At 37.8% G+C, this 24,546-nt stretch overlaps 1 protein-coding gene across 20 annotated transcripts in view; it reads left to right on the plus strand.

Moving 5' to 3' along the window:
* DLG2 (discs large MAGUK scaffold protein 2) overlaps nt 1–24,546 on the plus strand; it is a 1,040,325-nt gene that overhangs the window by 638,850 nt on the left and 376,929 nt on the right. For all 20 annotated transcript variants that reach the window (XM_055702908.1, XM_055702907.1, XM_055702910.1 and 17 more), the window contains one exon: nt 1,746–1,796. In XM_055702908.1, the coding sequence (XP_055558883.1) occupies nt 1,746–1,796 (51 nt within the window). The remainder of the gene's footprint in view (nt 1–1,745; nt 1,797–24,546) is intronic.

Consider the following 24,546-nt stretch of genomic DNA (forward strand, 5'->3'; position numbering starts at 1 on the left):
ATTTCATTATCATTAGACAAGAAAGGACAAAAAATGGAGTAGCTATAAAGATGTTCATACCTAGCAAGTTGCCTGTATTAATGAAAGAGTCTATGCAGAAAGCATAGAAAAAAAAAAGCATGACATGATAACATAGAACAGGAAAATAGCCTATAGTAAAATTTTTGTTCATAGCTGGTTTTAGTGTAGTGTAATGTGAGTATCAGATTATGATAATATAAAAATACAAATATTATGTATGTGTTAAATATTTTATTCACTGATGCTGTGTTTTGTTCATTGTTAAGCATGGGTTAGTTTTTTGGACTTCTCTCCCTCTTTCCTTTTGAACAGAGATTCTGGGGATTGTATTTCTATTACTGATTTCGCGGTTTATCAGATCTTGAATTGCAGACAAATTAAATAGTTGGTGGCTTTTATAGGAAGCTTTTGTTTGGTACATACATGTACCTAGTTATAATATTCACAAGAGAAGTACCTAATTACATTTGAAAGATGCTTGACTAGATAACGAATTATTTGTGTACCGTGTTTTCTGATTGCAAATAGAAAGCTAATATAGAAAATTAGCAGCTGGGAGTGGGGAGAAGTAATAAACATTCTTCTGCTGAGAAATAACTAATTTGTTTGTGCAAGATTAGGTCAATCCTAATGGTTCACTTTGGTTTTGCTCTTACAAAATGATATTTTTTTCCCAGTAAGTATAGATTAAGTAAAACAATAAAGCAAAACTATTTTCCTAGAAATATCCTATCATCACAAAACCTAAACCAGCCTGATTCATGGGCAATATCTATTATTTTTGATTAATCAATATTTTCTGGCCAAATAACAAAAAATGCTGACTAGCTGTAGCTAAAGGACACTTTGAAATTATTCTAAGTTTTTAATAATAGGGTTTTTTCTCAGTACGCTGCAGTTTACTTACAATATAGTCAGCTTTTCTAGCTTTCTCAGGTGCAGTATCTACCCATTTAAGAAATAAGGAAACTAAGGAAGGGATGTTAAGTATATTGCCTAGAGGGACAGCAAAAAATCCATGTCAGACTGGAACAAGGTTTCAGAACGCTGCTTAAATCATTGTCGTGTCTTTAGCTGATAGATTTCTTGTGCATTACAATCCATTTTGGTGCTCTGTTTTGTAGCTTAATTTATTTTGACACTGAAACTCAGCATAAGAATTGCATTAACATTCTGTGCCTTTTTGCCATTCAGCTGTCTTTTGCAAAGGTCCTCTGTCATGTTCTTGCCCTAGGTTAATATAGTAAATAAGATGTATTTCAGTATATGTATCAGTGAATAATTTTTACATAAGTACTATGAATTTCCTGTCTGTTTTTATATTGCAAAGTAAATTTGAGCTTGTAAGGCAATAAATAATTAATCTTTCTTCCATTTGTAAGAATAATTTTTAGAACCAGGTCTTTTGTTGACAGGAAACTATTACCTTGGAAACTGTTTAAACATTTGCCCAAAGTCCATGACCACACTATATCAAATATCAGTCATATTATGTTACTTAGCTATCCATTATTTCAGCATTTTCATACTGAACTTTTACTGGGTTTACGTTTGTAGGCTTGATTACATGCCATTCAAGACAAAGGAGAGCTAAGTAAGCTATAATTTAGATAATCTTACCTATATGTTGCAGTAAACTGATCATACTGAAATATCTGTATGCTATCCCTACCAAATTACCTTCCATCTGCATTTAAGGAATTTTCCGATTTTGTTTTCTTTAGGTCAATGGAACAGAAATTGAATATGAATTTGAAGAAATTACTTTGGAGAGGGTAAGTATAATTTATTCTCCTTTATAGAATAAATATATAATAATAAATAATGCAATTATTTGTGAAATTAAAAGTGGTTAGGAATAAAACTATTTCTACTTTGAATAAAGATGTCCACTCTTTATTCTGAACTATAAAAATGTGAGTGATACAGCAGGATAAACCTTTCATGCTTTTAGGAAGTTTCAGGTGTAGCTACTTGCAGAACAGTATCCAGAAGGTTTTTCTTCCCCATAACTCTGTCAGTGCTCAACTAAGCATTTGATTATTGGGAAGAGCATGTGTGACTTGGTAACTCCCTTTCGGGTTTTGAACTGGAATTGTGGCATCTTTTTTTTTTAACCTCTTTGGTTTCTTTGCATGTGTGCATAATGGAAGACTTTTTATATTATTAAAAAAAAAAAAAAAGTAAAAGTGTTTTAGTGTTCAAGCAACTACATAAAAGCCGTAGACCATATCTATGTGTAAAGGATATGTTTATACAAGTCTGAATTATTTGAGCTATAATCAGGGCTGGCAGTGAAGGCTTTGTTGGTAGTGTGGTTTAAAAGTTGCACACACACACACAAAAAGAGAGATATTTAAAATATGTGCTGCATCATATCTGCCTGGATTTGGTGGTTTTCCTTGCCTTTTGGTTACACAACTGTTTCCTTCAGACTGCAGACTTTCTTTGCCACAAGAGCAAGACCAGGTGGGCCATGTGTGAGAAAGAAAGTCAAAGTTTTGTTATGTGTCATAGTGCTTACAAAGATTTCTAATGGAAGCACAATTGTCATTGATGAATTCTTTCAATACCCTACCAACATCCTGGTAATATGAAGTTTTGTCATCTTAAAGAAAACACAGTTAGGCTTCTTTCTACATAAAAAGTTTGAATGCAAGGCCAGATTTACCAAAATGTGACTGATGCCATATGAACAAATGCCTGTAAGGTAGCAAGCTACCATTAAATTAGATACTTAGATTATACAATTCATTGCGCTTTGTCTGCATGTTATATTTTTAATTATCCAGGATAATGAATGCTATAACCATTCAACTTAAAGAGATATAAGTTTATGTTCTCATTGTTTTGCTGTCTCAGGCAAATTAGGAAAGAGCAATATATCTTTTTACCATAGCCATATTCATAACAGATATAAGGTATAGGCACTTTTTATCTACTGTCTCTCAACTTATTTGCGCATCACTAGTTATTCATTGGACTAGAGTTTCAAAGGTCACTGAACAGAACATATGCCTCCTGGGTGATATTTTGAAAACCACTTTATTTTTAACAGATATGTAAGTTACCAGTGTACATACTGCAGAGCGAATGTGATTCAGGTCTCCTGTACCTGTGTGATGCAGATAATTAGTTATTCATAGTATGATACAACATAATATCAGCTAAAGACTGAACAACAACAGCAAAAAAAGCTACAGATTTTAATGGAGTTGTTTTCTGGATGCTGCTGAATCTGTGGCTTCTTATTATTACTGCTTGAGATGATCTGTCACATGTATCAGTGTTTTGTCTCGAAGGCAGGGTACTGTGTCTGCTGGTTTTTGTGTGAGATATAAAACACAAGTGATTGCTGTTAAATAGCTGTCATTTATGTTAGACTAAAAGCATTTTCAGAAGAAATACATTCTCCATGTTGATTACCCATTTTCTTCCACAAAACTGCTTTTAGAAATTAGATGGAAAGTCATCTCTCTGTATTTAATAGCAAAGCTGCAAAATGTATTAAGTTTGCTGCCGTTGAGAGATAAAAATGTTTGCCCATATCAAACAGTTGGTAATAAACTTTCCATTTTAGTCTAGTTATCCAAGTTACAGAATTCTGCATCCCCAAAACCATCAGATATTTTCTTCATGACATTTATCCACGTTTTGAAATAGTCAATATATTTTAAAGGATTTTACAGCACAAAAGATAAATTGGTTGAAGGTATATTAGAACTTTTGCGCTCTTTCCTGCCTTTTTTTAATAGCAGAATGAAAGGGCAGGTGGTAAAGGATTGATTACTTCCGAGCATCTCCCAGTCTCTGTAGACTTGGCAAAGAGACCAATAATTTAATTGTATGAGGTCACCTTCATCTATAGGTGATGTGAATTTGTGGGATGTATTCCTGTAGAGAGTTACTGACTTAGGATCTTTGATCCAGGATGAAGAGATGGCTCCATTCCTTGGGGTAACATAGGACCACTGTGTGCATGTTAGCAGAATGCATCCCATGTGGAGCTGAGGAGCAGATCAGCAGGGTCTCAAAAAAGCTAAAAGGAAACCCTAATAAGGGACTGGAGTGACAGTGCAGAGCTTGGTGAGCATCACCAAGCTGCCTGAGACCCAGCTGGCATACCAAGAAATGACTGCAAGGATACAGTGGGCTCATGTAGAAAGCCTTTTTTCTTTTTTTTCTAATTTTTGCTCTTTGATGTAATGTTGCTTAGTTGCTTCTATTGAAAATCTGTCCTAGTTTACAGTTTACCATGACTAGGGGTTTTGAGCTTGAGTGAGAGCTCACAAAGACAATGAATTTGAGGTAGATGCACGTTAAAGCTGTGATCAGTGCTGTTCCAGGAGTTAAGGAGTTTGTAAGTACGCCTCTGCCAGCCCTCTCCTTAGTGGCATGCTCTTACCCTTTCACTCTTCTTCAGTTGTGCCAGCCACTTATCAAGTACCATCACCAGTCCCTGAGCCCCAAAAGATCACTGTTAAATAACTGATCCTCATTTAGAGCTCTCATAAGAACATGTTTGAGTAAGAAATCAAACAAATTCTCTTCTCAAAAAAAAAAAAAAAAAAAAAAAAAAAAGAAGACAGCTTTAATTCCTGCAACTACCTCAGAAGGTTTCTCAGCTAGTTTACAGGCATAAAATGCAGATCCAGGTGTAGACTAAAACTTGGTGATTTGTAATAAACCACAATGCCCAAATGCACTCTCAGACAAAATTCCTTAAAATAACCCATTCATTTGCTCTAGTTTGAATATTAAAGATACCATGAAAAGGAAACTCTACATAAAATGGCTCGTATTAGTATGGTGATGTTAATTTTCCATTACTGCAGGACTTGAAAAATGTACCCAGCGCTATCAAGAGACCAATTTGTACTTGTAAATCAGTGGTCAGTGTAAGAGGTAACGGACTAGACTCTGTGACAAAGCCTAGCCTAACTTCTCTAAGCTGGGGAAAGTTTTAATTGATTGACTCCTTGGTACGACGCTGTGCTTGGAGACATATGCTGAAGAGAGGATTCTAATAGAAGTTGATGGAGTATCAGCCAATATCAATAGTTACCTTGAAGAAGAGTAAAGAAAGACAGTGGGTCACTTAATGATTCATGTTAGATTCATGCTGAGTTCAACATCTGAATTCAGATCTCAGTACTTTTTTGCTCATCTAACCTTGCCTATTCTTTAGATGTTAGAGAAAAAGAGAGCAGTTATGATAAGTAAAGCTGTTTTCACAGTATCTTTTGATGCTTCAACACGTATTTTCACTCTATATCTGAATAAAAGTAAAATTATATTACTTTTTATGGAATTGACTGTTTAGAAAAATTAAATGCTGTCAGCACTGGAATTAAAGACCTCTAGTTCCCAGTGCATTTCCATCATGAGATTGACTGACCTTGGTATCTGAACAGTTCAAACTCTGAGGATTTTCCCAAGGTTGAGACACGAAGTGTCTCCATTTTTTTTATACTCCTGTGGATTCTCTGGCCTATGATAACAATTCAGGTTACACTGCAGAATGTCCCTGTTTTTAATGAACCACATCATTTTACATCGTTTAGGAACTTAAGTTTTGTTTCCTCCTCACTTTTTCACATTTGGTTGCAGTTGGTTATTTGCCTTACTACAGCTGAGAGAGCGACAGGCATGGTTGCATACATCGCATTATTATTTCCTTTGAAAATAAGATTAAAGACATTCCAAAAGAGTAAATTCTTGATATTTATTTATCTGGATGTTGTGGTTTAACCCCAGCCAGCAACCAAGCACCACACAGCCGCTTGCTCACTTCCCCTCACCCAGAGGGATGGAGACAAGAATCAGAAAGGAAAGTTAAACTCAAGGGTTGAGATAAGAACAATTTAATAAGTAAAGCAAAAGCTTCACATGCAAGCAAAGCAAAGCAGAGAATTATTCACTACTTCCCCTGGGCAGGCAGGTGTCCAGCCATTCCCAGGACAGCAGGGCTCCATCATGCATAACAGTTACTTGGGAAGACAAATGACATAATGTCGAATGTTCCCCCCCTTTCTTCTTCTTCCTCAAGTTTATATACTCAGCATGACCTCCCATGGTATGGAGTACCTTTTTGGCTAGTTTGGGTCACCTGTCCTGGCTGTGTCCCCTCCCAGTTTCCCGTGCCCCTCCAGCCCTCTGGCTGGCAGGGCCCAAGGAACTGAAAAGTCCTTGATTTAGTATAAACATCACCCAACAACAGCTAAAACCATGAGTATGCTGTCAGCATTGTTCTCACATCAGAGCCAAAACACAGCACTGCACCAGCTACAGCTACTGAGAAGAAAACTAACTCTATCCCAGCTGAAACCAGGACACTGGGAGTGTGCTGTGATAATTCTCATAAATTTCATTCTGTAACCGCCACATTCTCTGTTCAGTGGAAAGACTCAAAGTCCACTCTCTCTCTTCTTTCCTTTGATTTGATATTTCAGTGACATCAAGTGCCACGAGATTTCATTTTTCTAGTTCAGGATTATTGTTCTCTAAAAGGTTGTGTTTCCACATTTCCACCAAATTCAAGGGTCTATTCAAATCTCAACTAAAAAGGCTAACACTGTAATCTTAAGTAAACTTCAAGGGTAAAATTTAAAAATACTTAGGAAATTGGAAGAAGCAATCCACATATGTTTGGTAGAGTAAGGAATTTATTTCAGGACCGAGCTTTTATTAACTGTGATACCTTGTAAACCTAAAAGACAATTACTACTGTACTATTAATTATGCTGTTTTCATCACGGATTTTCATTGAGAAAATGCAGAAGTTTGCAGAAATTTGAGGAGGTGCATTCCGCTGAACACTGAAGAGCAGTGGGAATTGGATTGTATTCAATGACACAAGGATTTTAATTTGACTCAGTGTCCTATTTTTTCTATCTACCTGTCTATCTTGTTTTGGCAGGAATCAGAGACACATAGAATGGTTTGGGTTGGAAGGGACCTTTAAATTTCATGAGTCCACGCCTCACCCCGCCATGAGCAGGGACATCTTCAACTAGATCAGGCTGCTCAGAGTCACATCCAACCTGACCTTGAATGTTCCCAGGGATGGGGCATCTGCCACCTCTCTGGGAAACCTGTGCCAGTGCCTCACCACCCTCATCGTAAGAAATTTCTTCTTTATATCTAGCCTGAATCTACTCTCCTTTAGTTTAAAACCATTCCCCCTTGTCCTATTGCTACATACCCTACTAAACAGTCTGTCCTTATCTGTCTTATAAGCCCCCTTTAAGTATTGAAAGGCCACAATAAGGGGTCCCCAAGCCTTCTCTTCTCCAGGCTGAATAACTCCAACTCTCTTAGCCTTTCCTTGCGTGAGAGGTGTTCCTTCAATCTGATCATTTTTCTTTCCCCCCTCTGGACCTGCTTCAGCAGGTCTATGTCTTTCCTGTGCTGAGAACTCCAGAGTTGAATGTGGAGTCTTACCAGAGCGGAGTAGAAGGGGAGCATCACCACCCTTGACCTGCTGGCCACGCTTCTTTTGATGCAGCCCAGGATATGCTTGGCTTTCTGGGCTGCAAGCACACGTTGCTGGGTCATGTCCAGGTTTTCATCCACTAAGAATGCTGTTTGCTTGTGTGTCTGGGAAATAAGTTTTTCACTATTAGTCTGTACGTGTATCTGCTTTCTGCTTGTTTTTTAAGGTTTTAGACCCCAGTTGTTCACGTATCAGTATGCTTTGACCTCTCAGGAATGAGATTATAGGACATTGCAGGGCCAAGGAAGTCCTCCTTTATGTCATGCAGAAATAAGAGAGTGCTCAAGATATGGCCACCAGGAAAAAAGTATTTTCAAAGCTTAAAAGTTTATGCTATAGATGCATGCCTTTTGAGAACCCAGAGCGTTCAAATCAATATCCAACCATCAGTGGCCCCTGCAGAGTGGTCTGACATCTTCCAACAGGAGAAAGTAAATCTTTTAAAGTGAGTGTCCCTCAGGTACCTGCCAAGCTCCTCCAAATGCAGTGTTGCTCTCTGAGTGTTTATTTCTGCAAAACCATAGATGTTTTCTTCACTGTTGAAAGCTTTCTGACTGGGTGCCCTTATTACATTTCTTCTGAGTGGTAGTTATTCTTGCAGCCTCAGAGTGAAATAAATTATAATTCAAAGGCAGAATCCTTCTTATTGTCTAGTTTATATCAGGTTTATAGTAGAATATGACCTGTGAATGTTTATTGCAATAAAGCTCACCCACAGGAATTGTCTCCTGGAAGGGGTCAGCACAATCTACCTACAAGAGGCAGAAGTATCTATGTAGGGAGCTGAGTTATCAGCAAAGAGAAAATGTGAATCCCATCTTTTCTGTTGTTGTGCAGACAATTTGAAAAACTGATCTCTTGGGTATCCATATAGATTCTTTGCAGTGTACTTCTCTGTGTATGTGTTACACAAAGTTCTGTAAAATGAAAAAAGAAATGAAGAAGCGTCTTGGAGAATACAGGTGTAGTGCATGCAATCACTGTACAGGAAATTCTCTTACACTTTCTAATTCCAATCATGTCTTAATTTAGAGTTGACACTGATAGACAGTTGTGTCAGTGGCTGTTGTTTGCCTTCAGAGAGGTTTGTAAGCCTTGGAAAGGGCAGATTTTCTGGCCTCTGGGTGCAATGGCTTAAGCAAGGTCTAGGCTCCCCTTTCATCTCTTGTGCCTTACCAGATTTTGGTTTGACCTCAGGTGGTGCAGAAAGCAAGCTGTTGAAAGGAATTGAAGGAGCTTGGTGTGCAGTCCTGTTAATGTGACACTGAAATACCAGGTCAACATTTTCCAAAGTGACTACAAAATTTGGTTGCTTTAGTTCATTGACCTAAATTAAGATTCCTTGGAACGGTCTGATTTTTTTTGTAATATTATTCACCCAAAGCATGTGACTTTGTCATCAGAGCAGCCCTAATTCAGCACCCAAAATATAACTTAATCACTGGCAAACTTTGTTCTTTGTTCTTATTCTGTCAGAGAGTCATTATGCTGAAACTATTCCTGGTTGTAGAGCTTTGCATGTCTTGTGGGAGCCTATTCCACCTGTGCTTGGTAGAGGTACAAAACGTGCCAGTATGGAGTATGCAAGCAAAGGCAGAAGAGGTGGGAGAGGAAAAGCTGTACCTTTTGAGGGAAAGAAGCTCCTGCCTGATGTTCTTAGCTCTCATTCTCCACATTCAGTGTCTGGGATTGGAAACTCAATAAACCCATATAACTGCCTTACTGCAGGCTATTAGCTAGAGAAGTGAAGGAAGAGCTGTTAATATTATATCGCTCTTAGAGATGTGAACAAAATATTTTTATTTATTGTGATTGCTGCTAACAATTGCATTGCTACAGGTTGGGAGTGCCGTGAAGCAGAACAGTTGAGCTGCCCACAGTTGTCCCAAAAGCAGTGATAGCATGAGGAGGACTAGTCTCTTTAAGGTCCTGTACAGATAGGCATGATTGGGACTGCTTCAGAATATGCACTGCCATTAGAATTTGAGTAATCCCAGGCAAATGCTAAAAAAGCATGTGGCTTTCCATTGAGCCTCTGTTTGCAAGGGAGACTTGCCCTATATTTCATCGTTGCTGCATCTAGGCAGAGGGTGCATCCTTTCCCAGCTGTGGAGTGGCAGCACTTCTCATCCCAATAGTGACAACAGAAAAGCTGCAAAGCCACAAAAAGGGAGGTGAAGGAGTGGAAAAAGCTCTAAGTCACTAGGGAAAAAATGTTAACTGCTGCACTGTGATTAGGAAAAGAAGCTGAAATAATACTATACATTTAGTTCCCTCTGGGCGCCTATAAAAGACATTATTTTCATATTGTTCTCTTATAATCTTGCTTTTAAATCGAAGTGTCTGAAAAACATTGCAGGGATGCAAACTCAGTTAAATCAGAATAGTGTATTTCCTTGGATTTATCACTGCAATGCCGTTTAAACTCCTCCAAGGGCAATATCTCAGTGAAAGATGTCCCCTCCCATGCATGTGTGCTAGCTTTACATTTCAGATAGAAAAAAATATATAGTTGGGATTTACTCTTGATGATTCAAGCTTTCCAAGGCAAAAAATGTTTTTATTACTATGAATTAAGCTTTTATTCATTTGTATGTTTATTTTGAATGTCTATGTATTCACTGGTTTTAGGAATTCGTATAGTGGTTTCTTGGTATTTCTTTAGATGAGGGGTTCACTGTTTCCCTCAGGTCTAGGGAAGATTATGAGAATTCTCCTGTTGTGTGAGGAATTTTAAATGTTACTTTAACATTTTCAAAATAATTTGAAGCTTTGAAGAATACTTAAGCAGAAGATGAGAATTAAAGACTGGTTGATACACTTTTTTTAATTTAATAAGAGTCACTCGACACACTGAGCCATTTGGTTCCCAAAGGAGTAAAAGAAATTTCATTCTCCAGTACTGAATCGCAAGCCTGAAGTTACTTAAACTCTCTGCACTGAAAACTCACAGGGAATTTGTTCAGGGAGAGCATGTCAGTAGAAAATACAGTTACTAGAAAGAAGGCATTAACACAATACTAGAAATTAGTCTGAAATTAATAGAAACTAGTTAAAAATCAACAGCAGAGAAAAATTATGTATTCCCATGCCAAAAATAAAGAAAAGTTGAAAAGTTAAGGAACATTTATTTAAGAGTTCAAAACCCACCTATGTGAGTACAGGAAAAGGAACTATTCATGTTCATCTCTACTTGAAAGTTACCCCTTTAACTTTGCCAAGATCACTGAGACCTTGAGTTACCTATTATGTGAAAAGTTATTTCGTGCAAGTCAGAGCTGCCTAGAGGCATTGTTCTGCTGCTGTTTCTTTTAAATTATTATTATATTGACATTTTATTTTTCAGGTAATATCACTCATTTATTGCTTTTCTCTCATTTCCTAACTCATTTGCTCTCACCAGACAGTTTGCAGTGAGTAATTCTGCTGAGTTTTTTGTATTATTTACAGCTATGCATGAAAATTGCCTTTACTTTAGGTATAGCTTTTCAGAATGTCGCCTTTCAGCTCATTTACTTTATTATCTTTAGCTGGCGAAGTCCAAGGTTTGTCTCACTCCTGTTTGGTTTGGAAAGCGAGCATCTAACGCAGGCTGGTTGTGAAGCTGCCTTGGTAGTAGAAAGGAGAGCAGAAAGCACCACAGGGGTGTCTTGTGCCACCCCAGGACAGCAGTGTAATACAGGCAGAGTGAAACTCCCGCTGCAGGTGCAAATCCCAGGGGCTTGCAGAGACTTTTACAGAGGTAGACTTGCAGAATGTTGCAGCTTCTGAAAGGAATACTTAAGTGTGCAGTAGATAATGTTGGTCTAGTGAAGAAAAGCTTTGCACAGTGAAGCAGGGACAGCCTTTTGGAGCTGTATCCTCTGTACGTCTGGAAAGCAGACCATTTCCCTCTAGCTTAGCATTTCTGCTGCTATTAGACAGTAATGTTGCCTGGAAATAATTTTGCCAGAATAAATCTTTTATTGATTTGAGAGTTTAACGCAGATTTAGGGGTGTTGTGACTGGTTGGATAGCATCCTAGCTTCCAGGAATTGCAAACAGGTATTCTGCTCCACACACTTTGACTTTTCCAAACTGGCATAAAAAGCCTACCAGTAGAAATTAATCTAGGCATATCACCCAAGCAAACCTGAAGTGTCCCACGCTGCGATATTTCAAATGAATTAGCACTAGTCACTAGTGAGCAGAGTCACAACTGTGACTTCCAAATAAACACACCAGTTCTGAATAAGTTTCTGGAGCACTAATAGGTGGGTATCTATACACTAAAAAGGAGTAATACGTGTATCTGGAATGCTGTCTTTTCCAAGAAAGTATATAGGAATCTTCTTGCAGAAAGATGGAGAAAGCAGGGCAGAAAAAAATACGACAAACTAAAGAGTTACAGAGCAGTGGTTTTACTCGGTTTTCACTTATTTTTGCAGCCAGCATTGGCAAATAATATGTAGATTTTAAATTATATGTATGTTTAAATAAATAAGAATGATGAACCTCAATTTACTGGTAGAAAATGAATCATTCTGGAGATGGTAGTAATCATCTTGAAGCAAAAATAGTCATTTTTGAGGCAGGACTTTTTAAAAGGCATCTTTGATGTAGTGGATTTCTCTCTTCAGAAAAAGCAATGTTTTGCATTGCAGAAAATTACCTTTCATTTTTGTTATTAATTTAGAATCAATTTTAATGCATAAATTAGGGGCACTCAACCTTGGGGAATCATTATGCCACTTCAGTAGGGAATGACATTGAAAAGATGAAAAGAAATAGGGGGGGGGGGGGGAATGAGGAAATAATCTGCTGATTTACCCAGACTAAATTCCACAACTGTATCATTGCTGTGTATTGTAAAACAGTAATACAGTATCACCAAAAAAAAAATAAAAAATCTAATTTTCTCTTTGGATGCAACATTGCAGTTATTTTCTGTTCTTATGCAGTTATATTTGAAGCAGTCAGAAGATCATCTGTCTTTCACTTATAACTACCATCCAGCTTCTCTGTGACTCTGAGGGGAAGACAAACTCTTTCTCATCAGAAGAGGATTTAGGATTGATGTGGTATAATTTTTTGGAAAGTAGTTTTGCAGGAGCAATGGCCCACTTTGTAGCATGTAGAGGTTCTTTGGAATTATATAATATAGACCATTTTCTCTCAAATTTGTCCCTCTGTTTAAAACTGCAACTAAATGTCAAATGTTTAAGGTAACTGCAGGTATGCTGGAGCTGTAAGTAGTTGAAAAGCAATTGTATGCTGTTTATGTATGTTTTATATTGCAAGATACTGCTTTACCCTAAGAATTTGACCTAGCTGGTGAGTCTCAAGCATGACTTGAAAGTCACCTTATGCAGCTTAATGTGACATATGAATTCTGACTGAATTCTATGAATAATTTATTTTTTTGAGTGGTTTTTAATTTTGCAGAGTTTAACTGGTTGCACTTGAAGCACAATACACATTTCTTATAACTCAACTGCAAAGCAGAAGAGACCTCCTGGTAGCATACTTTCACTGTAAAAGTTTAATGCACAGATTGCCATTAACAGTGATTAAACTGTATAGGAAAAAAAAACCAAACACACCACTAAAATAAATTATGAGCTTGTAACATTAGTCTTTACTGATGCTAAACAATGCTTTAAAGTCCAAATATTTCTCTTAACTGTGATGATGATATCAATGTATTTAGTGTTTTTATCATGTTTCATGATAGGAAAACTTGAAGCACAGAAAAGCAGGCCTGCTGTGAAAGTAGCATGAAAATACACATATCCAAATCTGTAGTCTAGTAGCCTACTTTTTGAAGTCCACTTCGAAGAGTGCACAGTGAAAAGTACCTATTCCATTGATATCAAGGGTCTTAATAGTAGTGCAAATTTTACAGAAGTTTAGGAAAAATGGGAAAGAAGATAGCAATTTTATATTCTTAAAATGTCCCTTGATTTTTTAAAAAATACTCAAATATATGCACTGATTCCTTGCCCATCCAATATTTATTTAGGAATGAGAACAGTAATATGAATAATTGGTTTACACAAAACGTTGGCAAATGTAGTTATAAATACTTAACAAACAGATCTTTTTGTTATAGTTCCCAAGCAGAAATAGGGTTACATTCCAAAGTGAGGTACTTACACATGTATTTGTCAATAAACACATAATTAAAACACGGAATACTGAAATCATGATTGGATTTTTAAGCAAGAAAAAAAAAGCTATACCTATGCAATTTATATTGTAATGAATATTCTTAGAGATTTCATATTAAGCTTTCTAATGGGAAATGTAGAGATCTATTCTTATGATTCAAATAAGGGGGAATGCCTTTCTGAGAGGAAGCTTAGAGAAGGAATATGAAATTTCTAGGTGTATTCTTTATAATGTGGGTGAGGGAGAAATGAGTGAGTCAAGTGTGAGAGGGTGTGCGTGTGTATGTGTAGACAAACCTATGGTAAAAAGAAATCGTAAATGATCTGACATAAATTTTGAGCTAAAGAAACAAATGCCATTAAAAATCAATGCCTACCCTGATTTTCCACCTCCAAACAATGCCATTACTCATTGCTCCCAGCACCAGAGAAATATCTAAGTGGGCTGAGGAAAACCATGATCTTTCTGAACCTTCAGTCCTAATTTAACTGGGTGGAAGGAAATCAGATAAATAAAATCATAGTGAGGACTTAGAGACTCTCTATATGAATAAAGACCTCTATATGAATAAAGCTCCAAACTATCTTTAATTATGAGAATGAGCTAGGGCCTTGATTTTCCAGTCTGATTTCTAAAGGACTTAGTTAACAGCTTCTGCATCTGTCATGCTGAGCTTTCAAAAGATCTTTGAGTACTGAAGAAATGTCAATGTATTGAAAGAGAGCTAACACTGGTGATGCTTAAAAAGGGTAAATAGGATGGTGTGGATCATCACGGTATCTGTGTAGGTCAGAGTAAAAGGAGTGACAGACAATGCTAGGTAAAACCCAGTTAGGCATTCTAAACTGGCCAAATGTGAAGTCATGTGTCAAGAAAAAAAATACAGCCTGTGTATGAAATCAAGGATTCCTGCCTGAAAAGCAATGTGCAAAAAGTCCTGGGCCTTCTTGGCTGGTCATAAGCCAAATGCCAATTTTCAGTCTGGTGGTGTAGACCAAGGACTGTAGAGTAGAGCTGGTTTTGGGTTGTGGAATACAATAGGATTTGGGACCAGGTGTGTAAAACTTTTAGAATGTCTTGCTTAATTCTACTTGAAAAAGATACTGATAACTGAACTATCATAAGGGGAAGACATGAGAGTTATTGTGACTTTGGAAAACACACCCTCGTAGTGAGGGACACAGGAAGTGTCATTAATTTAGTTTCTTGAGGGGGAAATTAAGGGGTGTCTTGGTCAGTTAAAACATGCACTTAAATGAGAAATAATTAAGAAGGTGTTCTTCATCCTACCAGGAAGGACACAAGAGGAACTGATGGTTTGATATTGAATTTAGACAGATTGAGACTGGACATAAATACGTTAATAGGTTAGTAATAACAAATGAGAAGCACTGGATGGAAGTTTTAGAAAAGGCAAAAGGGTTTTAAGGCAGCAAGAAAGCAAGCAGCTGGTAGAAAAAAAAAAAAAAAAGAGAGAATAGTATAGGTACTAAGGAGAGAATATAAATGAATGGAAAAAAGTTTGTCAAACACTGACCGATCTGATAAAGGACAAAACCAAACATTTTAGGAAAGACAAGGGACACAGCAGGGTGTTGGTGGTTAACATCAGGTTCAGCCACGTTAGTGTATATATGACACATATCTGTGTATGTAGCCTATTTTTGAGAGATCAGTAAGGCAAACCAAATGCTCAGAAACAACATAGCATCCTTTACGGCCATCCTTCCTTTATGAAAAGCAGAAGATTTAAGAAGGCATTAAACCTATGGATTTTGTTTAAGAAAAAGTTCTTGGGGAACACAAGGAGGCAGATGTGTGCTCAGTGTCTATGAGAAAGAGGAAAACTGCAAGGCCTATCCTGGCTTTTGTCTCCTTTTTGTAGTCATTACTCTGCATAACTAAGATACATCGTGGAATTAAGTGATGTTTTTCTCCAGAGATTATTTAAGTAGGTCCTAGAGCCTATATTAGGCAGGAGTTCAGGGTAAATGATCCAGCTGTGTCCTCTGTCTTAGATTAACTTTGAGTCATTGATTACCTACTTGGAGATAATTTAAAAGGTGACATTTTTCCAAAACTGTATTTGTAATTTGGTTAATTTTATCTCCTTTTTCTGAGGAAGCGGGTATTTCAGGTTTCATAGCATAATGACTGTTGTTAAATGCTATCATTTTAATGGTGACCAGAGTCAGTACAGACCAACTCCACAAGTTCTTAATGTTTACCAGGTGATATATCAGAGTGTCTTCACTGGAAACCAGTCTTCCATAAATGCAGACTGAACTCTGTATGGCCAAAGTGATTTTCTTATAGGATTTTTGAAACCTTCAGGAAAAATAGTTTTAATCTTGTTCAAATTTACTTATAGTGGAGGAGGGATAGAGGAAAAACCTCAAAAAAAGAGTAAAGAACAAGTAATGTATTTGTGTGAAACATGTTTATTGAAAACAATTGTCAAGAAAAAGTGGTTGAAATAACACACAATTGAAATAAAATTTTAAAATAGGAATAATTGTTAGACAAAAGCAGCCTACAAGAAGAGGAAATATAAACAATAACAGCTGTTATGGGACATGAATGTATGCTCTGGAAACTGTCAGATTTTCATTCCTGTTATATTATTCTGCTATGCTTAACAAGCATTTTGCTTGTATTGTATTTTCTCAGGTAAATCTACTCTCTGGATACCATGGCTAACTAGCAAAACTGATTTATAGATACCAAAGTTCCTTGTTCACTGGAAAACAGAGTACATGTATGAAAAATGCACGAGTCAAAGTGAATAATGAAGCACAGAGCAGCAACCAGGCTGTATCCTGTTGCATTCATGAATCCTGAGGCCAGCTTCACTAAAAGGAACACAACCACATTAACCGTTTTTCAACAGAAACATGTACAACAATAGACTGACAGGACCATGATGCTCAATAGAGTCAATGTTAATGGATGGCAATACATTTGAAGTATAACTACATCCAAAAAAACCCACAAAAAGACCTAGTGAAAAATCAAGTCACGAACAGGTTGATAGGAGCTTGAAAATGGTGGAGCACAAAAGCTCCAGACCTGGTGGGTTTAATTACAGGTGGATTTTAGACTGCATAGAGATATGCAGCCGATGAGAAAGAAAGGTTTTGTTGAGAAACTGAGGGGCAAACCAACATTTTTGAAGCTTAAGTTGAAAATGGAACTGGAACGATAAATATTATTATAACTTTTATAAAAATCTCACTGGATCCAAATCTCTCTTTCTTGAAAATTTAGAATAAAAAAAATGTAGGGAGAATATGCAAGGAGGGATACCCTGGGAAATGTCATCAAAAACAAAATGCAACATTTTCCTCTATTGCTTCCATTTCCAACGAGTATGTTTACTTTGTTTTGGTTTTACCTTTAAAATCTGGTGATAATTACTTTCTTTCCTTCCTACCTTTGGAAAAATATAAGATTTTTGAAAATGTTACGGTGTAAGAATTGGCTATATAAATCATTTTAATAATAAGTAGAAACCAAAATTATGCATCTATGATACCTTGTAAATTAGTTCTCAGGATTCGTGTGTGTTGTTTTTTCAATTAGGTTTTCCAGAAAATAAAGGATTCCATGGTATCTGTTTATCCTGCATGTGCTTACCATGTAAACAACTATCAGAGCCACATTAGCAGAAAAGTTGTTATTCCTTTGAACAAAAAGTAGTGGTAAGAGTCATAGTTGGATATAAAGCATCTCAATGTTTTGCCTTAGAGGATAATATTTATGTGAATAGCAAATGTAACAAGTCCTCCAATAAAGGCAGTGATTCACCTGCATAAAATAATAATGCGTTTATCCTCTCCACATTTGGGAGAAAGGGAGCTGACACCTTTTTTAAAGGTGGTATCTGTGGCTCAGATTCATAAAGGGACTTAATGTCCAAACCAGCCACATAGCTGAAATGCAGGCTTCCAACTCTAAAAAAGCACATAACGGTTTAGGTACTACCAGGTCCGTGTACATGTCAGAATGTGCTGCCATTGATGCCGGTGACCTTAATTCCACTCTTGTGCTTTCCTAGGAGTGCTGCTGCTGATAGATCACCACTTGTCTTTCAACTGGCACCATAAGAGATTCATGAACATGATGTCTCTGGGCTGGAGTCACTTAAGAAGTTTGATTTCCCAGAGGCACTCTGAACCTGCTCATTTAATAGGAAGGGAAGAAAAGACATGTGGCAGCTGCCTATCTGTTCCTACCCCGACATTCAGGTGGAGACATGGGTGATTAAGATCTCCTTAGTCTGGGGACCTATGAATAAAGTTTCAATTTCCTAAGAAAGCACTGTAGTCCCCAGGCACTTTGCATCCATATGATATGGAGGTGCTTGAGCCTTCCATTCCGAGGAGCAAGAAGAAAGAAAAGCTACTGTAGAGTGAAGAATTCATGGTTACCAGGATTAGGAAGGCAATAGATAGAGGGAACTTGTTTCTGTAGCCCAGAGTTGTTAATCTTTCCTAGGGAGATGGGCAATTCTTTTAAGAAACTGCTAGGGCATTTTGCATTTTAGAATGTTCCAATCTAAAATCCAGAGACATTATGTGTGAGCAGAGTGGGTGAAAACTGGATTTCAGGTCTCATTCTATTTCCAGCAGCAATGGATTATCTCTTCTTGAAGTGCCGGGTTTTTTAGTAGTCCAAAGATTTGCTAAAGGTGTTATTCAAGATGCTATTTATGATACTTGTTTTACTGACTCCTGGTCTGATGTGGAGTAAGTAATATGACCTTATTTTCATTTCCAAATAAGAGAACCCTCATTTGCATCATTGCTAGGATGCAGTAGTACCAGCTGGACAAATCTTGCTTGAAATTTTAACAGATGGATTTCAGTCTTTCTTTTTGGCATTTTTAGCCTGAACACATCTGGGAGACTGTTCAGATTAATTTTCAGTTTCTGGCAGTATCCAAATCACTTTTGGGAAGTTATGTGAGTTGTTGCATTGATCAGAATGACTGATCCAAACCTCTCCTGCAACAACAAGTCCTTTTAAAAGTGCACTGCAAAGCATTTCAGGGATTTGAAGGTCACAGTGTTTGCATCGTAGACAATGGTGTATGCTTCAAAACAAAAGTGCTGCAAGGAAAGCATGTATGCGTTCTCTTTGGCTGTAAGAAAGAGCAGCATATCCCCATCACACAACATTTGGGATCTCTAACATTTATACTGTGGAAAACCCAGTCATTAGACCTTTGTCATTTAATTGATCGGTGGCAAGTATGATGTCGACAACAATTTGAAGAGACTACTGCAGAAAACAGGAGCTGATTTTGGAAGTTTTTTCTTGTGGGTTTTGAGTGAACATCTGTGTGCTGCAAGGTAGAGTCTGAATTCTTTGAACTGCTGCTGGGAAGCAAGTTTGAAGGCATTAGACACAGACAAGACTGAGTGGAAAAGTAAGTCACTCCTAAATCATTTTATTGTTGTTGTACTAAATTGTTCGAGAAAGCCGTTCATTGATCTGGAGATATTGACAAAGTAGACATTAACCCAGTGAATAATTTAAGGCAGTATGCAAACTTAAATGGATGGAGAATCCATTCGTTCTAGTTTTGTTTGAGTGTCATAAAGGCATAGACAAGCACCTGTAACTTTCCTTCCCTTTCTTCTTTTTTCATTTGTTTCTCATTCCTTTTATCTTTGTAATGTATCAGTTAAATAGCAAAGCACTTAGCCAAAAAGTTTCCTTGAAAAAAGACTACTGAGGCAGCAATATTGTTTAGAATATAATTCTCTTAAACCTGCAAACCGACCAAATTCAGTCAATTATTTTTTGGGGGGTTATGCTAACCAAAAGTAGTGGTCTTTCATGTTTGGAGGAGAGAAGAGTGTGTTGCTGTTTGGTTGATCTCATATAGTAGCATGTGGCTATTTAACAAACAAAAAGCAAGCTATAACTGCAAAATATTATGAAAATAAGTTAAAGAAAGGGAAATCTTTGCTGCTTTAAATAAATCTATGCTGCTTTAACTTACAGAGGTAGTGAAGAAGAGAATGCTATTGTAACTGGTGAAGAAGAAAATGCAAAAAATGAAAAAAAGGCACCCACCAAAAATTATAAAGGAATGGGCAGAGAACAGAAATCAGACCATCAGAGAAAACAGATGGCATGTTCATCTTGCTTTAGGCACGCACTCATAAACTGATCCAAAGCCTCATGAAGTCAATAGGAGGCTCTTCACAGTCACTAATGGCTTTTGGATCTGGCCCTAATGAAAAGAGTGATATAGGCTAATTGTCTTATTTAGCCTGCTGATAGAGCTGGTAGAAGTAGCTTCCTAAATGCAAGCAAGTAAAAAAGATTTTTAAAATTCGTCAGCTTAATGTCTATAGGGTGAAGAGCTCACAGAAACCACGGTAGGCAGGGGCTTTATTATGTGTTGATTTTGTGTTCCAGTCAACAATATAGTTATTTATGTATTTTTCATATTTCTATGTAAATATTTTATAAGTGTTAAATTTAATACTTTTGTACAAGTACAGTGGGGAAAATGGCTCATGGGTTATTTACCTTTATGCACTCAGCCTGTTTTAGTGTCCTCCTGATCTTTAAAAATACACAGACTAATGCTAGTATAGTAATTATTTTCTCAGCTGTATCACCATGACTTTGCTTATTGATATCCCCTTATTCTAGCTGAATTTGGTGATGCTTGTTTCAATTTTAGTATTTCTGGTTACTGAGAGAAGTAATGCTGGGGATTGTACAATTTCAAGAGACATAACTTCTCTGTCTGAAGGACATATGGTGTTATTAAACAGATACTATGTATGCCTGGATTTCATAGCCAATATATTTCTTTATCAGATAGTGACTGAAACAGAAAGATCTCACTAATAAAGACCTCATAGAAGACCTGAATTTAGCAAAGAGAGTAGAACCAAGTCCTATCAAATCAATTGTTTAAAAGAAAATGTTTTAATTTAATTTCTCATTATATAAAGGGAGGACTCTAGGATGCCAAAGGAGCCAGTTACTGAGCTAAGTGGCAAAGGTAAACACTGAAAAAGGAGATGACTTTGAATGAGTTTTGCAACTTGGCAGGGAAAAAAGCTGTAAGGAAGAATCCTGGGCTTTAAGTGGAGGGAAAGATACCTTTGAAAGAATATTGAGTAGAAAAAAGGATTGGTCTGTGGCCAAAACTACATCTGAGAGGTCAATATTTTACAGAGAAGTGAGACTTGGCAAAAGTCAAGCTGAAGTAGACCTTGCTAAAAAAATAATAGGAAATAATCGCAAGTTTCTTTTCTGAATGGAAAAAGAACAGAGATTAAGTTTTGGAGCACTATCTAGTGAGATAAAATAGCGATTGGTTTTGTGCTATCTCCAAGCTAGTACTTTGAATTGATATTTCTCAAGGACTGTCATTTTGAATATGGATGAAAGGCAAAATAGCAACTTATTTAGAAATAGAATGTATGAACAAGGAAAACTTCAAGAGCCCGAAATGCATTTAAACTGTGGGAGGGCATGTGATTTCCTTGATAGAATTTTAAATAAACTAAATAAAGTTTTTAACACATCCATCAAGTCAGTGGTCACACATTTGGAGTGGAATATAGCAAGTTCATGCAATGGGAAAGGAGAAAGTATGTTGTAACCCATAGTTTCAGCTAAATAGCATGCTAAACTTAGAACAGCTTTGGATGTTCTTTCATATTTAGGTCATGGAAATAAATGGAAAATTTTATAAAATTCAACATAAGTTAGCAAAGCTAGATTGTACCAGACTAATTTGATAGTTTTTTTGTAACTGACTTCCTAGGAAAAAAATATCTATATTCCTTTTCTTGGCTTAAATATAGTAAGCATTATGCTGAGTAATGTGGGGATTAGTAAAAAAGATGAGAAATGGATAGTACCAGTTTTTATGGGAGATAGCAGGAATTGCTCTGAAGAGGTAACTGGCAGGCTGCAAGATTATTAGATTAGATAGAGTCCTCTAGGATGGTTCTTGAGATGCATTCTGTTTAGTAGTGATGTTAGCATAAATGTTTCTATTTGACATACTCTGTACATCAGTGAAATCACCTGATGCCACAGCATTGGGAAGGGTTTCCAGTATGAGGAAGATCTAAGTATGCTAAAATGATCAGTGGGTAATTCAAAAACTGATGTAAAAGAAAGATAATTAAATGTAATTATACCAAGTGGTATGTTAAGTACCTGTAACTAAGAACAAGAACTTATGCTTATAACTAAAGCTCATTAACTGACAGCGGTGAAAAAGATTTTCATGAGGTAGTTTTGTGTAAGTAAATTAATGTTAAGTAGTTGTAAAAAAAAGACAAACGGACAAAGATGTGCAGGCCCAGAAATATCAAAGGAGATACTTCCTGTAGATATTAAGAGATATTAAAGCTATGTGCCAAAGCAGCATTAGGTATATTGGAACATTGCATTTGTGTCTGGTTTCCTGTGTTAAACAAAATGAATTTAAATGAAGATAAGTTCAGGAAATGGCTACTACGATAGTGTAGGTAATAGGCTGGTTTATGAGAAGACTCTAAAAACTTATCCCATTAAGTCTGGAAAAGCAAAGACTGAAAGAAGAGGTGATTGCCATCTGTAAATACATACAAAGGTAAAAACCAGAGAGGGAAACTCATTAGGTAGATCAAAGGAAATAGTTGATGGAATAGCAAATGAGTCTGGATTGCCCATGCATAAATTTAGACTGAAAATTGAATAAAGTTACTAACCTTCAAAGCCATTAAGCATCTCTCCTAACACTGACTGCGTGGTATAGCCTTCCAGTAAGAATAAGTTTTGAAGTAGAGCTTCACCAGCTTATAAAAGGGATTACTTTATACAGTTGTCTGCAGTAGCCACAGGAATCTTTTCCTATGATTCTAAGGAATGTGCTCATAGACAGCACTAAGATACCTGATTTTAAAACCTATCTAGAGAGATAAATGGGACAGGTCAAACACCCATTTGCATGCAGAATGCGTCATATAGTAAACTGGTGCTCCAGGGCTAGACTGTGATTTTGAATCTACACCTGCTCCAGATGCATTAAACCATCCTCTACATTCCTCCTCAAGCTATGTGGAACCACAGTCACGCTCTCTGTCACCTGAGCAGGTTTACAACTTCAGCTGCCCTTCTCCATACAGCACAACTGAACGATGAGGCAATATAATTTGACACTAGTTTAGAAGTAAGGAGAGGTGTGAGCTTGTGGTGCGTGAGGACTATTTCTGAGTATTGTGGTTAACACACCTCCACCAGCTCAGGACTGTGCTAAAATGCAGTGTAGGTGTATCAAACTATAGCCATACAATGTTTCGCAAAATTATATCATGCTACTCTCAGGACCTTGAACGTGTCATCCTGTTCTGTGTTTATAAAGCTCTAATTCTGGTTCACAACTAGTGTTCCTGGACTTAGCACAATTACAACTCATAAATGAGTAAATTGTTACTCATTCAATTGAAATAAAGAAGTCCAGGAACCCTTTTAACACTGGCTTCTTCTAAATATAGTTGACTACATTTCACAGAATACAGGTGACTGTAGTTTTGTAGTTTCGCTACTGTTCTGATTCTGCTATTGTTTCTTAAGTTGGAAAAGATATGACAGTTCTGATCTAACTAGTTTTTCGTGGCAGGCAGGTACTAGGTCTGCACTTTTCAGTTCACGTTACTTTTCTAAATAGTTGTTAATGGACTTTAGAAGATGGGAATTTATCCCTCAAGCAGCTCTATCAATTAATGAAAACAAATGTCCTTTGCCATGTAGAGAGAAGATCATCAAAAAGGCATGCTTCTTAATTCAAACACTTTCACTGGATGGGCAGAAACATGATTTTTTTTTTTTTTTTTCCTATTTCTTACTTGTGTAAATTTAGCTACAATTGAAGAATCCATGTACTTTCTCTCCAGTCCTCACCTGGAGTGAGAGCAAGGGATCTAATCCATCTTGGCCACTGATCATTCTTCTCTCCTGAAAAGGCAAATAAGAAACCAGTAGTTTGAATTGTGCTTCTGCAACCACATATTACTTATTTTTGAGGCATATTTCACACCTGTCCCTGTGCACTCTGCGTCAATAAGGGACCTCTGGAAGTTATCTAGCCAAACCCCTGCTAGAGCAGGTTCTCCTGGAGCAGGGTGCGCAGAGTCACATCCAGGTGGGTTCTGAATGTCTCCGGAGCAGGAGACTCCCCAGCCTCTCTGGGCAGCCTGTGCCAGGGCTCCGTCACCCTCAGGGTAAAGAAGCTTTTCCTCATATTCAGATGGAACTTGTTGTGTTTCAGAGTGTGCCCGTTGCCCCCCATCCTGTTGCTGGGCACCACTGAAAAGAGCCTGGCCCCGTCCTCCTGACACTCACCCTTAAGGTATTTGTAGGCTTTGATGAGATCCCCCCTCAGCCATCTCTCCTCCAGGCTGAACAGCCCCAGCTCTCCCAGCCTTCCCTCATCAGGGAGATGCTCCAGTCCCCTCATCATCTCTGTAGCCTCCGCTGGCCCCTCCCCAGTAGCTCCCAGTCTCTGTGGAGCTGGGGAGCCCAGCACTGGACCCAGCACGCCAGATGCAGCCCCACCAGGGCAGAGCAGAGGGGGAGGACCCCCTCCCGCGACCTGCTGGCCACCACGCTCCTCCTGGTGCCCCCCAGGGTCCCACTGGCCCCTTGGCCACAGGGCACACCGCTGGCCCACGGGCACCTTGCTGCCCACCAGCACTCCCGGGCCCTTCCCCGCAGAGCTGCCCCCCAGCAGGTCACCCCCAGCCCCTGCTGGTGCCTGGGGCTGTCCCTCCCCAGGGGCAGGACCCTGCTCTGGCCTTTGCTGAAGGTCACTCGGTCCCTCTCCGCCGGCTCTCCGGCCTGCCCAGGCCTCG

This window comes from Falco cherrug, chromosome 2, assembly GCF_023634085.1.
Source record: "Falco cherrug isolate bFalChe1 chromosome 2, bFalChe1.pri, whole genome shotgun sequence".
In the NCBI taxonomy this organism is placed as follows: Eukaryota; Metazoa; Chordata; class Aves; order Falconiformes; family Falconidae; genus Falco; species Falco cherrug.